Source organism: Chrysemys picta, chromosome 14 (assembly GCF_011386835.1).
Source record: "Chrysemys picta bellii isolate R12L10 chromosome 14, ASM1138683v2, whole genome shotgun sequence".
NCBI lineage: Eukaryota > Metazoa > Chordata > Testudines > Emydidae > Chrysemys > Chrysemys picta.
In genome coordinates, this window is record NC_088804.1 from 14892840 (window position 1) to 14912678 (window position 19839).

Sequence of the window (19839 nt, forward strand, 5' to 3'; positions counted from 1 at the left end):
TAACCACTTCTACTCCAGTGTAATAAAACACTATCCCAATCCATATACAGAGTCAAAGGATCACATTCTGAACTCTGTTACACTGGTACAGACCAGGAGTAACTCCAGTATAAAAGCAGTTTGAGAACAGAATCAGATCCCAAAAGATTACAGTTAAAAAAATTCTTCAATATTTTATTTTAATCCCACTAAAACTCTAGTGTGGACTGGAGAATGAATAAGAGATTATCAGATGAGAACAAATTTTCTTGTCTGGATCCTGATCACATCCATCTTATTTAAAGAATAAGAATAAAACTGATAAGATGAATTACATGCATCTATCTGATCCTGCACTCCTTGCACTGACAGAACTCCTATTGACGCCTATAAGGAATACAGAATCCAGCTCTAGAATGCACAAGTCAAAGTCATTAATTTTGTCCACCAACCACGATTGAGCCACCACGGACTGCAAAACTCACCTGCCAAATGCTTCCAACAGATAAAACATGTAGCGCCCAGTATAGTAAATTTTCCATATTTATTTTCTATAGAGCAAAGGATCTTTCTGACCACAATGTCAGTACTGCTCCAACAGAACGGGACTTTAGATTTTTTGGTGGTGCCAAACCATTTGCTTTATACAATATGATATACAGTACTGACTTTGAGCCATCTCACTACTGATGCCTTTGATGCTTTGTTCTCTTTTACTTTAAGATGGAAAAGAACAAATAATTCTGAGATCTTTCCTTACTCTTGAGTCCTTCTGATGTCTATCTTCAGAGCTCTTCGAACATCCAATTTATGTCAGTCTTTCTCTTTCTTATGCTGCGGATTCGAAAAGAATGAAGGTAATATAATATCCTGAGATCTATGGAAGATTGCAATTGCCTTCGGAGTAAACTTCAGTGTTTTTCTTAAAACTACCTTGCCTGAATGGAAACTACTAAATTGCTTTTCAATAGATAATGCGCCTAGTCTTGAAATTCCTTCTGGATAAAGTTATTGCCAGAGGGGAATATTTTAATGATAATAAAGTAGGTGGTGACGCTACCTTAAGAAGTAGTTCAAATGAGTATTTTGTGGGCTTTGCAACGCACAATTCAAATTAACCAGCAAGCACTGTGAATTTTCTATGGATTAATCATTCACTGTGGCTCACTTAAGAAACCAAATTTGTCAATGCTGAAAACACAAGCGTTTGCTGAGCATACTGATCTGTAATGCCGTTGTGGCATTAGTCTGTCATATAAGATGTCCTTTTAGACCATCATGTAGGAATTCTAAAATCCTACTTCCATTAGCTAATTTAGGACCTGATTCAGCAGTCCACCAGAATTCAGCAAAGCTCTTCGCCATATGCTTAAGTTCCACTAACTTCAACAATCCTTCAGAATGTGATTAAGTTAAGCATGTGCTTATGTACTTTGCTGAATAGGATGGACTTAAGTAAGTGCTTAAACAATTTGCTGAATTGGGGCCTTATGGATGATCTAATTATACCAGAGTTTGAACCCTAGCCCTACATGCATACCTGGTTAGTTGAGACTTTTCTTATGATAACAGTATTTTCTATTCTATTCAATATATAAGTGCTTATACTGTGCACATCATCATAGGATCTGAACACCTGCTAGTAGTGCATTAAGTGATGTGATGAATATTTGTCACATGTTGCTTAAAGTAACGCCTGGGTGGACTTTTCTAGAATCTACCAATGACACTATGAGTAGCCGTGCATAGTGACTTTGCTCAGTAGTCATTGTGTCAGGTGTAAACTGTATGGATCTTGGTGTAACATTACACGCTTAAAAAATAAAGCCTTTCCTGTTAGACAGATGAAGCCAGATGAGTATGGCTAACTAAAAGGTTTAAATACCAAGACCTGTTTGATCAATAAGTGAGTCCATCCTTCCAGAGTTTCTGTGGATTAATGGGACAAGAGGGAACAGATACAATAAAGGATTTTTGCCATCTCTTTGACAATGGGTCCTCTGTTCCGTGCCTGCAAAAGAACAGTTGTTGGAGCCTGATGAAAAAAGGATAGTCTTGGCCTTCCAAATATTTTGTTTTGTTTATTTGAATGTTATTTGTCAAACTCCAATTTTCCTGGTTTCTTGTTTGCCAGCTGAGCCACATTAGTGCATGAATTGCTGATGAATATTTTCCTCTTCCCATTCCACAAGAGTCATTATTTCCTTGTGCAGGCCAGCAGATCTAATTCTTCCCATTTCTCTTCCTAATGGAAATTGGTATAATATTGTCCTGAACTACGAGTTCATCTCAGTCTTTGTTTAAATGAAATTACTGCTAATCCAGCTGTTCTTCATTCCAGGAAATTCATACAAATTTTGCTTTCTGATAGTGTCGACATACCATAGGTATATCATCCAATATCTTGTGCCACAGTCTCTCATTTTGTTTCTAGTGGAAAAAGTATTTCATTTTTTCATGAGATTACGAGTTTGGTTGAAAGATAACTGCATAGTTGTAATATACCTAGACTTCTGGAAGGCTATTCTGGAAGTCTTCATACTGCACAGCATTCAGATTAAAAAAATAGCACTATACAATATCAACAGCGCACACAGTAAAGTGATCGAGATCTGGCGTATTGACAGATCTCACAAAGTAGTTGTCAGTGGGGAATCACCAGCAAATGGAGTTTTTCTAATGGGGTACCGCAGGGTTCAATATTAGGCCTCATGTTATTCAACATTTTCCTTAATGATCCAGAGGTAAATATAAAATTGCTGCTGATAAACTTTGCAGATTGCACAAAGATTACATAAATACCAAGGAAGACAGAGCAGTCATACAGAGTGATCTGGATCACTTGGTAACCTGGACCAATTCAAACAAAATGTGTTTTAATACAGCCAAATACAGAGTTATACACCTAGGAGAAATACAAGTCATACCTATAAAATGGGGCACTGTATCCTGGAGCACTGAAAGAATTCTGAAAGAATCTTGGGGTTACAGTGGACTAGCAACTGAACATGAGCCACCAGTGTAATGTCGTGGCAAAAAGAACGAATGTGATTCTTGGATGTATAAACAGAGGAGAAAGGAAGGAATTTTACATCTGTATATGGCATTGACGAGACCAATACTGGAATTCTGCACACAGTTCTGTTGTCCCCATTTTTAAAAGGATATTGAAAAATTGGAGCGGGTGCAGAAAAGAATTCATTCAAAAATGATTCACGAGCTGAAGAAGATGCCCTACAATGTGAGACACAAAGAGGTCAATATGGTTAGCTTATCAAAAAGAAGACTGAGAGATGATTTAATTACCGTGTATAAATACTAGGGCTGTCGATTAATCAGGAAGAGCTTTCCCAGGCCGACAATTAAAAAGGGCTCTGGGCTCCTGGCAGCAGCTGGAGCCCCTGGCCCATTAAATCACCGCCAGAGCCACACTGCTGGAGCCCTGGGGTAGCGGCAGTGGCCGGGAGCCCCGGGGTTCCAGTGGCAATTTAAAGGGCCAGGGGATCCGGCTGCTGCCGGGAGCCCCAGGTCCTTTAAATCACTGCCGGAGCCCCAGGGCTCCCAGCCACTGCTACCGCTACACCATGGGGCTCCAGCAGCAATTTAAAGGGCCCAGGCTCTGGCTGTAGTAGCAGTAGCCAGGAGCCCCTGGCCCTTTAAATCACCACCAAAGCCCTGGGGTAGTGGCAGTGGCTGGGAGCCCTCAGACTCCAGCAGTGATTTAAAGGGCCCGGGGTTTTAAAGGCCCCGTCCCTTCCGCCCGACATCCCGCCCACCTTGCTCAGGACCCTGGCCCTGCGTACTGGTAAGTCCCTTAAGTTACTTTCACCCCGGCCATATATTTCACGTTATAGCAGTCTCAGATGATGACCCAGCACATGTTCGTTTTAAGAAGACTTTCACAGCAGATTTGACAAAACTCAACAGCTCCAGCACTCGACCCAAGGTTTAAGAATCTGAAGTGCCATCCAAAATCTGAGAGAGACGAGATGTGGAGCATACTTTCAGCAATCTTAAAAAGAGTAACACTCAGATGCGGAAACTACAGAATCCGAACCACCAAAAAAAATCAACCTTCTGCTGGTGGCATCTGACTCAGATGATGAAAATGAACATGCGTTGGTTCGTTCTGCTTTGGATTGTTATCGAGCAGAACCCATTCTCAGCATGGACGCATGTTCTCTGGAATGGTGGTTGAAGCATGAAGGACATATGAATCTTTAATGCATCTGGCACTTTCAGGTGACATTGTAAACAAGAAGCAAGCAGCATTATCTCCTGTAAATGTAAACAAACTTGTTTGTCTGAGCGATTGGCTGAAGTAGGACCGAGTGGACTTGTAGGCTGTAAAGTTTTACATTGTTTTATTTTTGAATGCAGTTATTTTTTGTACATAATTCTACATTTGTAAGTTCAACTTTCATGATAAAGAGACTGCACTACAGTACTTGTATTAGGTGAATTGAAAAATACTATTTCTTTTGTTTTTTTACTGTGCAAATATTTGTAATAAAAAATAAATATAAAGTGAGCACTGTACACTTTGCATTCTGTGTTGTAATTGAAATCAATATATTTGAAAATGTAGAAAACATCCAAAATATTTAAATAAATGGTATTCTATTATTGTTTAGCAACGCAATTAATCGCGATTCGTTTTTTTAATCGCTTGACAGCCCTAATAAATACTTTCACAGGGAGAAAACACAAGGTACGAAAGAGCTCTTTATTCCAGCAGAAAAACACATAATAAGAACTAGTGGCTGGAAGCTGTAGCCAGACAAATTCAAATTAGAAATTAGGTACAATTTTTTTTTAAAAACAGAGAAGGTGCTTAACTACTCAAAAAAACTACCAAAGGAGCTGATGGATTCTCTATCTTTTGATGTCTACAAATTAAGACTGAATGCCTTTCTTGAAGATGTGCTTTAGCAATACAAGTTATGCTTCAATCAAACACAAGGTATCGTACTCAGTACAAGTGATATACAGGAGGTCACACTGATGATCAAATGGTCTCTCCTGGCCCAAACTCCATGAAACTTTATCACAGAATTTAACTAACTGCTGAAAATTCTTCGCAATGTAGCTCTGTGCAAAATGGTGCACGGTAGCTGATATAGATATTCCAACAGAATGGAAGAAGATTTCTAGCATGATAGCCCCAAGAAAGGCAGTTTGGTATTTGAACCCTATGACAGTGTGGAGAGGAAGACTCTAAAGTGCTGACTGCAGACTGTCAAGAATATCTAATTGCAATACTGGATCTATTAACAGAACGTACAGGCCAGCTTCTTCTTTCTCTTATACATGTTACACACAGGCGTAATTCAACGGACTTCACAGGTCAGGGGAATCAGGCCAGAAGAGTTTAGCTGATAATCAAGAATTTAAAAAGTTAAAGAAAAAAGAAAAAATATATAAAACTTACCCTTGATTTTTTATGTAAGTTTACAAAGATGCTCTCCAGGGGAAAGCTTAGGTATGGAATGTACCTATCTTCTCATTTACGCTGTTTCTCTTAAAGCATTCTGTAACCACTAAAACTAAGAAGGTCATACTGAATCAAAGGCCATCATCTGCCTGTTCAAAATGTCATTATGGAGGAGTCAGGAAAAAGGAGCTGTATTACAAGTCACCTTTTCAGCTCTCACAAACAAAACTATTAATGGAGAGAGTCAGCTCCTTGCAGTGCATTAAAGGACCAAGGTCACCTGGGAAACCACTTGGCCTCACTGCTTACCCAACTTGATTAGCTGCAAAAACTTCTGCCCTTGCAAAGGGACTGATGGAAAGTCAGGTTTCTCAGCAGACTGCTAAATTGGTGTTCACGCTTTTTAGATGAACAGTTCTGTAGGCTAAAGTGCCTGGGAATTAACTGAAATATTTAGGGTCTATTAATGCTTCTCTGCAATGTTCATTATTAGGTTATCTATGGGATGACCAGACTCATAATTTGCCTACTAAAACATGCCTCTTTAAAAAAATGAATATTTCTATAAATCCAAGGTTCTATAAAGACCCACAACAATTAATGTAGAATGAAACTTTGGAACTGTAAACTTTTGATTGTATTGCTCCATTTATTTATACAATCAAGGGACAGGAATACGACATTAGTAGATAAAGTACATTTTGGAAATAATGTGTAACTATGTCAGTCATATTTAATCATTCTCTTTGGAATATACACAAACTAAAAAACAGGCTTTCAATATGTACAGAGATCATGGTCCTTTAGTGTACTCTGAATTGAATCAATCAATCATGTTATCTACCCTAACGTGCCTCTAGTTTGACCTTCTATAATGCACATGGAACCCACCCCCATACATGCAGATATTTTCCTTTTTTAAATCAAACGTGGGGAAAGATCTGTGGCATTATCTTATACCTTTGTGATTTTTAAATTAAGAGATCCATAAAATTAGAAACCATTTACTGCTCTAGCCACACATAATATTGTACTAACCTGCCATTTGGGGGGATTTCGTAATAAAATCAATAAATAATATAGAGAGATATTATGTAGGGAAGGAAAATTCTCCCCACAAAGTAGCCACACTTTTTTTTAGCATAGAAATATTTGCTATCACATTATATTTGTTACATCTAAATTATTCTGAATATTTGTTGAATAATAGGTTTGGTTTATTGCATCTGTCATAGTCCCTCTACAGAGAATTTATCAGTCCTTACAGAAGCTATGACAAAAACCATTTCCTTTTAATAATTATATCCTGTGTTGATGATGTTATCAAAATACTACAGTCTTTTCAGTAGAATTGTATAACGATGTACACATTAAGTAAAATGGTGCATTCTACTGAGCGATTTATCATTTTAAAACTGGCAGTATAAAAGAAGGCAGCATTGTGCAGCGGTCCGAGTACAGTGGCAAATTCAGGAGCTTTGGTTTCTACTCCCGGCTCCACCACTGACCTGCTGTGTGACTGGGAAACATATCCCCTGAAGCTTCTCAGTGCCCTATTTCCCCCATCTTATAAAGCGGAAACCACAATCCTACATTAGAGAGATGTTGAGAGGGAAAATTAATTAGGTTTAACTTTTCAAAAGTGTCCGCTAATTTTGGTTGCCTCCATTTTTTGTACACCCAATGGGCTACAGGCACTCAGCATCTCTGAGAGATATCTCATTTGGGCACCCAAACCTCAAAACACCCAAAATCAGTGCGGATCTTTGAAGTTTGTAAAGCACTTTGAAAGAAGCTATAGTAGTGTAAAGTATTACAAATAATTTATTATAAGATCATTTTATTCACAATTCTAGAAAAAATACATCATTAAGAAAGTATTGAGGGAAAGATAAAAAAGGCAGTTTTAATTTTAGCAGCATTATAACAATTGTTATCAATCTTATCAGAATACAAAGATCTCTAGTCATCTTGTGGGCAAATACAGGAAATAATGTAAGAAAAGAATTAGTATAATTAAAGTTAAAATTTAACCCAAGAATACTGGGTTTCCTTCTCTACTTTCTGAGACTAGTGTAAACCAGGAGTAAACTGATTAAATTAAGAGAAGAATTAGGTCCGTTCATTAGTTATAAATATTGTATTTTATGGTATAATATAGTTCTAATAACATAGGCTTTTAATTCAGCATTATCCAAAGTTAGGTAAGGATTTGGATAATGATACATAGTTAGATCCATTTTTTCCTTTTGCATATCCAAATTAGTAAATAGACTTTGATCCTTCAAAGATTTATATATATGCTTAACTTCATGCACTAAGTGTTGTCCTATTGAATGTCTCGAAGTACACATCTATTACTAATCCCGACAAGGAAAAGTTCCTTACTTATTTTCTGGCTATGATGATTCAGTGTTTTGATCTTTGCTCTAAATATGTACGATATGGAACTGAAGTAACATAACCAATTGTCCTTAATGAGAACACCCATGATTACTTTAATAATTTGTTACTATATTTCTAAGACAACGTGATCTTGCATTTTTTTCTATCCCCTGTCACTTGTTTTCAATTGAGAAATGTTTAAAGATTCCTTCAGATGCATCAAACCCGGACTCAAGATTTTAGATGTCAAAAAGATATCTTCCAATGAAACATTGGATGATGCAATAAAGATTGATTTTTCTGGATTTACATGATTTATCTGCAAGTCGATCTGCTTCTAGCGCAGCAGTGTTATTTATCTACGTATTTTAAATGGCCCTCATCACGGTAGTATCTGAACACTTTACACTCATTAATGGATTTTATCCTCACAACACCTCTGTGAGTCAGAGCAGCATCATTCCCATGATAAATTACATAACTAGTCCAGTGCCACACATGATGATAGAGGCTAAGCCAAGAACTGAACCAGGTCTTCTGACATCTAACACAGTACCATCTTCTGGACCATTCTTCCTCCCCACTAACCTTCCTGCTATTGTGGGAATAACAGACCATCTATTGTTAAATCACCATCCAACACCATTAGTACAGACTGTAGGGGAAATAGGAGCAAGGAGAGGAAGTAAGGGCAAACACATAAGAAAAAAGTCCTGTTCCAGTGCTTTATCCCCTAGAACATCCTACCTACTCACAGCTGTCACGGGAATTGAAGTATGAACTTTGAAATGCCAAAGTTTCGTTTTAATCTCTACAGATCCCTTGGGTGTAAAAAAAATCAGCTGAGAGTTTTTATTCATTGACTGATTGGCTAGTCATTTGGGAGATATTTTTAGAAACATCAGTGAATGCAATATAGTAGAGATACTAATCTAACTAGAAGTAATTCATTTACAATTCCTAACATGGGATGTCACTTATACATTTTCAAACATACAAATTACTTAGGAGTTTGGGAACTCAATCTACCACTCCCAGGTTGCCAAATCAGTGTGGAGGAAATTGGCATACCTGTCCAGTATGGACAGTCAATTTTGCCCTCCCTAAATCGCATGATATAAGAGGGAGTAATAGGTTTCCAGGGCCACTAGTTTTTAGATGTTATTTTTAGTGAAAGCATCACACTGCTTAGGAACTCGATGGAATCCTCAGTTTTTTACAGACCAGATTCTACAAGGTGCTGAGCACTTCATTCTCATGGATATAAACGGGAGCTGAGGTCTCTCAGCATCTCATTGGATTAAATGAGTTGATATTTTTAAGTGAGGTTCTAACAATTCAGTCCTGATCTACACTTCACACCCTGAGCACCGTAGCTATGCCAACCTATCACCCCTTGGTGTAGATGTGTCAGGGGTGACAGAAGAATGCTTCCATTGACCTAGCTCCAGAGTGGTGCATTACCTAGAGCAATGGAAAAACTGCTTCTGTCTCTGTAGGAAGCGTCTTCACTACAGTACTACAGTTACAATGCTGCTGTGCCACGATAGCACCCATAACATAGACAAGCCCTCAGTCTAAAGTATTGTACAGAGAAATAGTTTTCATGTTAAAATACTTCTTAAAAATATTAAATGCTGTTTAATATTTGGCATTATACTTATATTTGTTATGGAAAATGTATCAAATTCCCTTATTTAAAATATATTTTTAAAGCATTGTCAAAGCCATGAGACACATTGGAGAGTGTGGTTACACTTGATAGCCACACTTTTTGGATAGTTAAAGACATAAGGCCTGATTATCCATTCTCTCATGCCAGTTTTACACTGGAATAACTTAGCTGACTTCACTGTAGCTACTCCTGATTTACACCTATCTAAAGCAAGTGGAGAATCAGGCCCACTGTCTTTCATTTCATTCCTCACATTCACAGAAGATATGCAGGAATCCAATAAAACTGTACACCTTGCTCTGTGTTATTGTTTATATATAAACAATTTTATACTATGACAAGAATTCATCTCTCTCAAATCTAGAGTTCATTTTTTCCCCCTGGAAGGAGGGACATCTGGTCTGTATAGTGCTGCCACATCAGTCTACAGCATGATCTGTACTGGTAAGAAATTTCAATTAGTTATTCTTTGCTTTCAGGTACCTTAGCTGCTAAAGCACTTTAACTTTAATTCCATCTGACTTCAGCTGTGTTCAAATTGCAGTAAAAAGGAAGAGGACAACAAGATGTAAATATGAAAAGAGACAGAAAATCATTGAGAATCCCGCCTTTATGAATATTTGATGAAGAAAGGTTAGATCTACTGCTGGTAAATTACAAGAAATTATGTCCATCATGTGACTCTGTCAGCAAAGGTTAATACAAATGGGTTTGGATTTAGTTGAGATGACAACGAGGATTAAAAAAGATTTGTCCTGTCCTCACTGCAATTAGTTTTTCTTCTATTATTAGTGTAACAGAGTTTATCATTAGGATTATGGCAACAGAACTACTACTCAATGAAATCATTTTGTTTTCCATAATACTGCAGCAGTTTTGCAATAAATTTTTCATGTCTACTAATCTTGCTCTTAATTGGCCATTTGCTGAGGGATGGATACAGCCATTAACCCATGTGTTGCTGTAATGTCTTTAATATCCACTGAACTGATATTTGGGCCCTTACAGGCTGTGACTACAGGCCCCATGTTTTGCCAGTACTGCAATTCCACCAGTTATAAACACGAGGAAGTTGTTGTCTTGACAGGACATGATGCAGTATAACTTGAAAGGTTAGACAATACAGTGGTGACATCTGGATCTGGTCTACAGTACAGTCTCTACCATTTACTACTGCCGTTGAAGAAACACAGATGAAATTTGCCAGTTCAGATGCAGCCACAGAGTAAGGTCTACAGGATCAGGCCCTTCATTTCAGCAGTCTCAGAATGTAACAAGCTTCCTCCCCCTCCCCATCCCTCCCCAACAGAAAGGTTCAGTCAAGTGTGAAATGTACGTAACTGTGTCATAAGGGCTGAATTTGCTCTTCAGGCAATTTATGTTACAACTCTGTTTTTTTTAATCTGAAGTGAGCTTAAAACTTGGTGCATATATTGTCAGCCTGGCTAGATACGTTTTTTTTTTAAAAAGGGCTTAACTGGGCCCTATCTTGCAGACCTCATACAAATGCACACACACTTACATACACACAAGCCGTACTTATTCATGCAAGTTGTCTTGGTGATTCCAGGGTTTCCTCTCTGTGCATGAAGAAAACATTTCATTTGAGCCTCTATTTCTACACACCTACCTGTTAGGGATTTATATTTATGCATGTATACAGGTTATAAACTGACTTAAGTGGGACTGGTCACGGGACTGCTTCCAGGCATATGCCCTGGAACTGGCTGAACATTACTATTTGTACTAGAGTGCAAAATATAATGGATTTAAAATTCAATAATACTTTCTGCAGTATGAATTACATTATATTACAACCATTGATGAGACACCCTATGCAAAGAAGCAGAGAGCTGACACAGAGCCCAATTCTCTCCCAGGTAATAGTAGCCTGCATAAGGGATAAGAAACCTCACCAGTTTTAACTCAAAGTGCTTCCTAGGAATTCACCCATGGGGAAAAGGAGAATGGGGACGGGAACAGGGCAAAGGCCCCATGAAGGGATTTCCACAGGGTGGGGAAATGCTGAATCAAAATTCCCAACTCCTGTGGATCCAGACTTCTTTACCTATACAGACATGCAGGTGAACATGGGGCCTATTTAGCCACTGCCCTCAAACTCAGTGTAGTTATTGTGAGAGCCTTAGAAAAGCAGGCATGGCAACATGTGCTGCAATACGTAGGTGCATTGGGATGACTTAACGCTGGAGTGGCATTCTCTGCTGGTTAACAATACTTTAACAGAGGTTATCGTTTTATATAATGATAATAACGTTTTAGAAGTTTATTATACATTAGTAATATTCGTACAACAAATATGACATTTATATTTTCTGGATTTTTTAAATCTATAAGAAATAATTATTTAAAAGCTTTACTATTGCAAGGACTCTGCATTTTGTCACATAACTATAAGCTGAACTTAATATTTTCAGGGATACCCACAGTAGATGTGGTAAAATTTCATTCCATATACAATTCATTTTAAAAAATACACATGCATGACCCATTCCAAGGAATGCATAAATGTAAAATCCTAGAAACCTAGAGTGGACTAAAAAAGATTTATATGAAATGCAGATGCCGATGAATTACTGGAAAGGGTTAAAAGTGACTGGCAAATGACTCATTGGCATGCCTGGCACAATTTGATCACAGGCAGTCATACTTTTGCGGTGTCCACTGAGAGTTGCTTTCGCAGTCGCACACACTTCTTCCACACTTACAGCCATGTGAAAGAAGGAAATTTAACACATCAAGGAGCCTGCTGGATTATCAGATCAACTAATCAATACCATTGACAATACTTCTGTCTAAAAGCACTGGAACTAGACATAAGTAAGATACAAAACCAGACATTGAGGACCTTCACCAATATATTACCTTTGACCCGTTGCTTCTACTGCGTGCCCAAGAGGCACCTGGTTTTCCTTCTTCAGCTCTTCCACCTAACTGATTTCCAACTGCCTTGTTGAATAAAATGCACCCTTTGTAGTAAACTGTGACCCAGGGAAGAAAAAAATCTAGAGCCATGGCCATGGTCTTTGAGGCATAAGAAACTATGATTCAGGTCAGACCGTTGCTACCCTGCTGCAGCCATCTCATCAGCTGCATAGATCAGACTTGTGTAAATCTCAGCAACGCACTCAACATTACGGGACTCAGAGGGATACAAATGGCTTCTTCATGTACTAGGCTTGCTCACAGAGATTTGAGTTACCTGTGGAGTAACTTTCCCACTAGCTGACATACACCTTGTAGTCCTCAAAGACATCCTGACAAATTTCAACTCGCCGGATTTAACGCTCTAAAAAGCACCCAGATTTTATTGCTCAAGTTGAAGTTAACTCTAAAAGACAGAAAGACAGGGCTGCATATGTCTCAAAATACCTCAGATAGCATTAGGGAGATGAAGTGCAATGGAAAAAAAATTAAATTCATAGTATATGCAACATATCAAATTTGACCATTGTTCCTATGTAGTGGTAATGGGCATCTATCATCAGAAAAAGGACTAGATCAATCTATTCTGCAAAGAAACATCCCTCAGCACAACTCTAGTTAGTACACCAGAGTCATGGATCAGTAAGTAAACTTTTAAACATGTAGCTTCTATAAAGAATCACAAAGTAACACAACAAGGACAGTCATAACAAATGTAGAAGCTGTTCCCTAAAATAGGCACTCATCCCTTACAGAAAAGAATCCAGGGTGATGCAGAGCAGGTGAAATGTTTTTGTCAAACTTATCAGTGACTTGATTGTGTGTTTAGCAACGAGGCTAGGCAGCCTGAGAGAATAATTCTTCCATGTAGCATTGTGAAGTAATCAATGGGACACAGGTTATTTTAAGGACATGTTCCACATTCCATAGCTGAATCAGCCACTGAATTTACTCTCTTCTAAAAAAAAAAAAGTGAGTATTATTTTATGATTGCCCAAACTATCACTCTTTCAAAGACTATCAAATTAACCCCCCGGAGGCATAGCTTTTTAAGTTAAAGAATGTGCTTTTTATTGTGCCATCGAAGTAGAATAGAAAAGCTGAAGTGTTCAGCTTTAAGGACAACATAATGAGATCAGAGATTTTGCTTGCAAAGAAATTAACTTACAGTTAATTAATGAAAGTAACTTTAAACAGTGGGCATGTTGGCAGCAAACAGGACACTGTAATAAATGGATAGGAAATAATAGGCCACTTTCAAAGAGCTAGAATACAGCAGCCTAAAAGAGAAATATGAGCAGGATACTGCTTGTAGATTTGATCTCAAATTCTTACGACCAATAAGTCTTATCTGCAACAGTCTTTTATAGTCTTTAACTCACTGTAATTTTCGGTTCAATTTAGATAGTAGATTTAATTAACTGTTGATGAAACAACAGTTATTAAATAACACTTATAATAAAAATCTAGTTCATAGCTATAGAAATTACCATAATGTCACTACAAATTAAAAAGACAAACATTTTGGAATGCTAATATTTGTTAAAAACCCAGTATCCCTCCTCAAAAATGCAGTAAGTGTATGACAAACACAAAAAATGTTTGGTACACAACTCAACAGATATAATGTTTAAAGTTAAAGTGAGATTTGAAAAGTTTAACTTTGTCATACTTGAATATGTTTGTGTCAGCTGTACAATTTACAAGCCATATAGGCTCACTACTGCAAAGTTTTGAGTACTCTGACCCAGATCCAGCAAAACACATAAGCAATTTCAAGCGTGTTCTCTTCAACAGGATTACTCATGCTCTCAAAGTTAAAAACATGCTCATGTGATTTGCATGATCAGGCCTAGACTCTCAGCGCTTTGCAGGATCCTGGCCCATAACTGTATATGGGGCAAGGCTCATGACTTCTTCTCTATCTGGAAAGGCCTAGTAAATTACCAGAGCTACTAGGAATCAAGAAAAACAGTTCATCACAAGGAAAATGGCAAAGAATATGCACAATTTATTTCATGTCTCATTTTCCTGAAATAAAATGAAATCATAGTAATATGACCTAGTAATATTCAATTGAAGATAGTTGGTTATCTGCCACTCTATGTGGATGGATGGCATATTACAGTATTATTCTACAAATCATCTGGATATATCACTGACTGTCAGAAGAACTCCACCCGTTCCTTTCCTTTAACCAGCACCTCCTTTTTAAGTCCTTTACCAGGCCATTTATCTGGCCACTGGATGCCTTCCCTATGGCATATCCGCACTGGACATCCGCCCCACACTTACATAATGAGTTGCAACATATAGCCTAACCCCCTGTTTTCCTCACCATAATAAGCCCTCCCTGAAAACCCGCTGGGGGGAAAGGCAAAAAAACAACAACACACAAAACAAGCAAAACAACAACAACACAACCCAGTCCATCTAAGCCAATATGGTGGTAAGGAAAAAATTCCTTCCCAGCCACCTCATAAAGGAGCAACTAGCACAATGCCCAAAGCAAGTCCTAATATTCGCCACCTTGAGGTGAGGGAGGGTGGGTGCTGCCAGGCCTGCTGCATGGAGAAAGGACTTCTAATGCCAGGGCTTGACCCTTTTAAAGCCTCTGCACTTACTTTCTGAGGGGATGAGTCAGTGTAGCCACGCTGACTCCCACCCACCTTTTTGCAGCAGCTTCTGACTGCCTTCCTCCCTCTGCCCATAAAGCACTGCTACCCCTCCTCCAGCAAGCCCGGACAACATCCGCACACACACACCTCCTGCCCCACCCCCCGCTTCAGATGCGGTGTAGTCATTGACTTCAATGGAATTTCACCCACATAAAAGTGGAGTCACACAGTGAAGAAGCAGGCCCACTGCATTTGTGTGACATACTGTCTGTATGAAGTGGGAGTTTGCACAGTGCATGCCCATAGAATCAAACACTGCAGAAAAAAGGATCGTCCTAGGAGTGTCACTGTTTAGGGCTGGGTCAAATGATGGCACTGCCTTGGCTGTGCTACATACTGGGGATACCCATTGTGTTCCCTCAGCCAACACCGAGCACCCTTTGTGCAAAGTAAGTCAGACATTTGATGTAATTGCTACACTAAACTCTGACAGAATATTGTAAAAAGAGAAACAGGCAGGAAAGTTTTTGATTAATGACAATACAGCTCTATTTATGTAAAAATAGCGTGGTTATGGATATTTTGAAAGCAGATTGTTCATCTCCACACTGGGGGCTACTCACAATACTTACATAATAATGGACAATAGGAACATTCTTATATTGCAAATAAAAATGTTGATTTGCATCCAACTTCCCAAAGCAGGACTGGGGTGGAGGAGGAAGAGGAGAAACCAAACCTTTATTGATATAAACCAGGACATAGTGGCTTAACGTTTCTGAACTATTAACACTGTAATTAGGAATCATGAGTTTTTGCTTCAATTGTGGGTCTCTTACAACATCCTGCTTTAATAGAATCTCTTGGAAATTGTGACTACTTTAAGCACAAGTTGTTCTTCCAAAGGGATGTTGACTTTTGTGGACTATTAAGCAAGCAATACATAAGTCAAAGAATATTCTTCCAGGAGCAAAGTGATGACGCAAGTACTGCAGGCCAAACTGCACATAAATCTGTTCTTTTTCCCCAGGGGTTTTGTATATTCACTGTAAGACAACATTACAATAAACTTCAATGTTTAAACAATTACTGACCAGGCAACAATGGCAATTCAGACATCGTTACGTTGCCAGGTAAGATGCCAGCTGCTTTTCTCTAGTGAGATGGAATAATTGCAGGGGAAAAAACACAGCTAGTGGTATTCTTTGGTTTGAGCCAAGTCCCAAGAGTCGATGTTAACGTACATTTCCATGCTGCTCGCAGCTTTTTTTGGTCGAATGAGATTCTGTTGAACCATAACATCTCGTGGTAAAATTCAGGGGCTAGATTCGAGAAACCTACCAGACAAAGGGTGGGGAGAGAGGAGTAAGGAAATAATTCACTGTGCTTCAGCAGTAGTACGGTGAGTATTCCCTTGTGAAAGGGAGATGAAAATCAGCTGCCTCTACAGCAGTGTCTCACTCTTCCCCTGGTCCCCAGAAAGGACTCACTGTGCCTCCAGGGCAGGGTAGGGCAGGGCAGGAAAATTGATTTCTCCAACGAAAGTTGTTAAGTACAGAGGCTGTATTAATGTTCCACTGGGCCCTCCAGGGTGCAGATTTTCCTTTAAAGACAGCTGGGATAGTCCTGGCCATAAGGCTCTAAAGAACTCATGCTGCAGGGGTGGGTGATACCAGGGGCACAGAACCTCTGCAGCAGATAGGGTCTTCTCACTGATGGTCTTGGGGATCCTGCAAGATTTGTTAGTGCGCTCTGCTGTGGGGCAACCTCCCTTATAGCCCTTCTAGGTTGTAGATAAACGCTTGAAAATATGACCAGATTGCACCCTGAAGGTGCAGAAATAAGAAGGCAAATAAAAAGAACTTAAAATGTATTATTTTTTTATCTCACGATTTTAAAGTCCATCTGATTATGATGTTTTTTGAGGCCCAACTCATACTTTTTTTTTAACACTTGGGGTTGCTAATGTTGATTAACTATCTAGATTTCCACACTCTACCAATTACCATAATATCTGAACTCCCACTATTGTAGATCATCTTATGTGTTAAAATACCAAGAGGATTTAAAGGATGGAATATCAGCTTTGCCTCTGAATTACAGCACTTGGAAAACTTTAACTGGCTCTAATTTAGAAGCATTAGTGAAGTCTACTCTAACACTATGAACTTGGTTCATTAAGATATTATTATTACAATGCCAAATTTGCAGTGGAATTCATGTAATCACTCAATCAGATGAGTAGAGGCTAGTGCACTGAATTTCATAGGACAACTCTAAATACATAAATACACTGCACAGTTAAAAACATCAAGATAGCAAATCCGCTATTAAATACTCAAAAGGCTCCATTAAAAATGCAAATACTGTCTGCCATCAAGCGTTCAACAGTGCAATTAATGTTCCTATACATTCCGGCCCAAGGCTTCCTCTGAGCATAAAAAACTGTTTTGGCAACTTATTTGTTGATTCAATTTCCATTTCAGAGAAACCATTCTTAATGTTGCTGTGAATTTTTATTTTATTTTATCTCTTTTTATTGGATTTTTTTAATGGATATTCTTCAATTAGTTTCATGTTTGTTTGTTTGTTTTGTGCAAAATTAAATTATGGGTCAAATTTAAGTTGTCAGGGTCCCATTTTAACATGCTCTGTTCTAGATAGTCTTCTTAAATATATTATAGCGTCCTATTCTACAGACTTTACTCACACAGTACTCCCATTTACTTTGATCAAAATTATTCAAGGGTGAGGTAATATACACCTCTACCCCGATATAACACAACCCGATATAACACAAATTCGGATATAACACGGTAAAGCAGTGCTCTGGGGGGGCAGGGCTGCGCACTCCAGCGGATCAAACCAAGTTCAATATAATGCGGTTTCACCTATAATGCAGTAAGATTTTTTGGCTCTCGAGGACAGCGTTTATCGAGGTAGAGGTGTATAGGAAGCATTATCAGGGTCAATTATCCCCAAAAGTTCAGAGGTCAGATTTTTAGAGAAAACTATTATTAATATGTAAATCAAGTTTCCTCTATACTTTCTTCAAATTCTGAATTACCTTTTTATTTCTAGTATTGATTAAAAAAAGTTACTTTCTTTCTATTCAGACTTCTAAATATTCCAGACACTTTTGTTGAGTTTCAACAATAAATGCATTTTTTAATTTCTTCTAAAAATCTATTTGTAACTAAGCCCATATATTTATTATATGAATGCAGTAACTTCACCTTACATAAAAGGAAAAGCTTGTCATCACAATCTTAGTAGGATGTCATGCATTGTTAAACTGGTAAAATATTTCTGTATATTCCAATTAACGAAACCATTTACTGGCAGAGACGTTACAAAGAGAAATTTCAACTTTAAAAATAAACCCTTCCCATTGGGAACTCATCCTTTGTTTGACAATTCAGGGAATTTTATTTAGAAATTTTAATTGCTCCGTTGATCTGTGGCTGAATCTCAATAATCAAAACAATAACACTGAGTTGGGTTCTTTTTTTGACAATTGTAATAAAATGCTGGTAGTGTTTGGGGAAAGTTAACTCTTTAGGACTGACACTGGCAGGATTTTTTTCATACTTTATTTTTTAATTTTAGACAATTAACAGTTCTTAGTGCTGTGAAACAAGAATAGCAATACTTAGAATGTGCATAGCATTCTTCTACGTTCAAAGCACTTTACCTACACTATATCAAATGCTACTTGTTTCATGCTTAGGAGCATTCCTTTTGACTATTCACGTCAATAGGGAGAGGAGGATTTGGTCCATTATAAATAACATTCTTCACTAGAGCTGGTTGGGAATTTTTCAACAAAAACTTCTTTTTGTTGGATAATGCCAATTCATCAAAACTGAAACTGTTCATAGGAAAGGGTCGATTTTGACAAATTTCTCCTGTTGAAAAAAAGCTAAGAATTTTTTTTTTGAAAATTTGAACGGTCCCATTTTGACATTTTCAAAAAAAAACAAAACAGTTTTTTCTATTTGAAACAACTTTTTGTTTAAAAATTTAAGCTAATTATATTACAAAAATAAAATGTAAAAAAATCAAAATAAAACTATATTTTCTAAATTATTGAAACAAAACGTTTTGATGGACCTGAACTGAAATTTTGTTTGGATTGTTAGCTTGTGAAAAATTTTGAGATTTTAACTTTTTGGCCTGACTTGGGATGGAATTTTTTTTTCAAAAATCTCAATTTTTTCCCCAGGACAGGAAAACCATTTCCTGCCCAGCAATAATCATCACACATATTATTTTTATTATCATCATCATGATCATTATCCACATTTTACAGGTGTGGAAACTGATTCCCAGGGAGATTAAATGACTCATTCAAGGCCACAGAGGAAGTCCACATCCAACCAGGATCTGGAATTGGGACTTTTTGATTTCCAGCACCATGCTTTAAATATCTCTCTCTTCCCAACTTATATGAGCGATTATTACTCAGTGCAACCATACCCTATGTGAGTGAACAAATGAGAAGGAGCACAAGGAGATTTTCTCCCACCATTCCAGCCACTGTTCAGGTGCTTGCCAAAATCTTTTTACAGTGCAGTACCTGCTCTATCCGCTAATCCTGAAAGAAGGATCAGGGTGAGGGTAGACAACCAAGCTACCCAGATACAGAATGAGGAGCAAAGGAACTCAACTAACAGGCTTGTGAGTGCAGTAGGCAGAACTTTTACAGGAACTGGACCTAGACTATGAGACTGACTTCCTCAAGAGATAAGAATGACCATAGAACTACCTACTGAAATAACTAACTGCAGAATTCAGCTCTTCGA

The 19839-nt window shown here is 38.0% G+C and overlaps 1 protein-coding gene across 10 annotated transcripts in view; it reads right to left on the bottom strand.

Moving 5' to 3' along the window:
• Window positions 1-19839, bottom strand: part of FTO (FTO alpha-ketoglutarate dependent dioxygenase) — a 332418-nt gene that overhangs the window by 14484 nt on the left and 298095 nt on the right. The window contains exon 9 of one of the 10 annotated variants that reach the window (XM_065567024.1): window positions 740-813. The exons of the other annotated variants lie outside the window; for them this stretch is intronic. Coding sequence (XP_065423096.1) covers window positions 765-813 — 49 coding nt within the window. The 3' untranslated portion in view covers window positions 740-764. The remainder of the gene's footprint in view (window positions 1-739; window positions 814-19839) is intronic. 10 annotated transcript variants of the gene reach the window in all.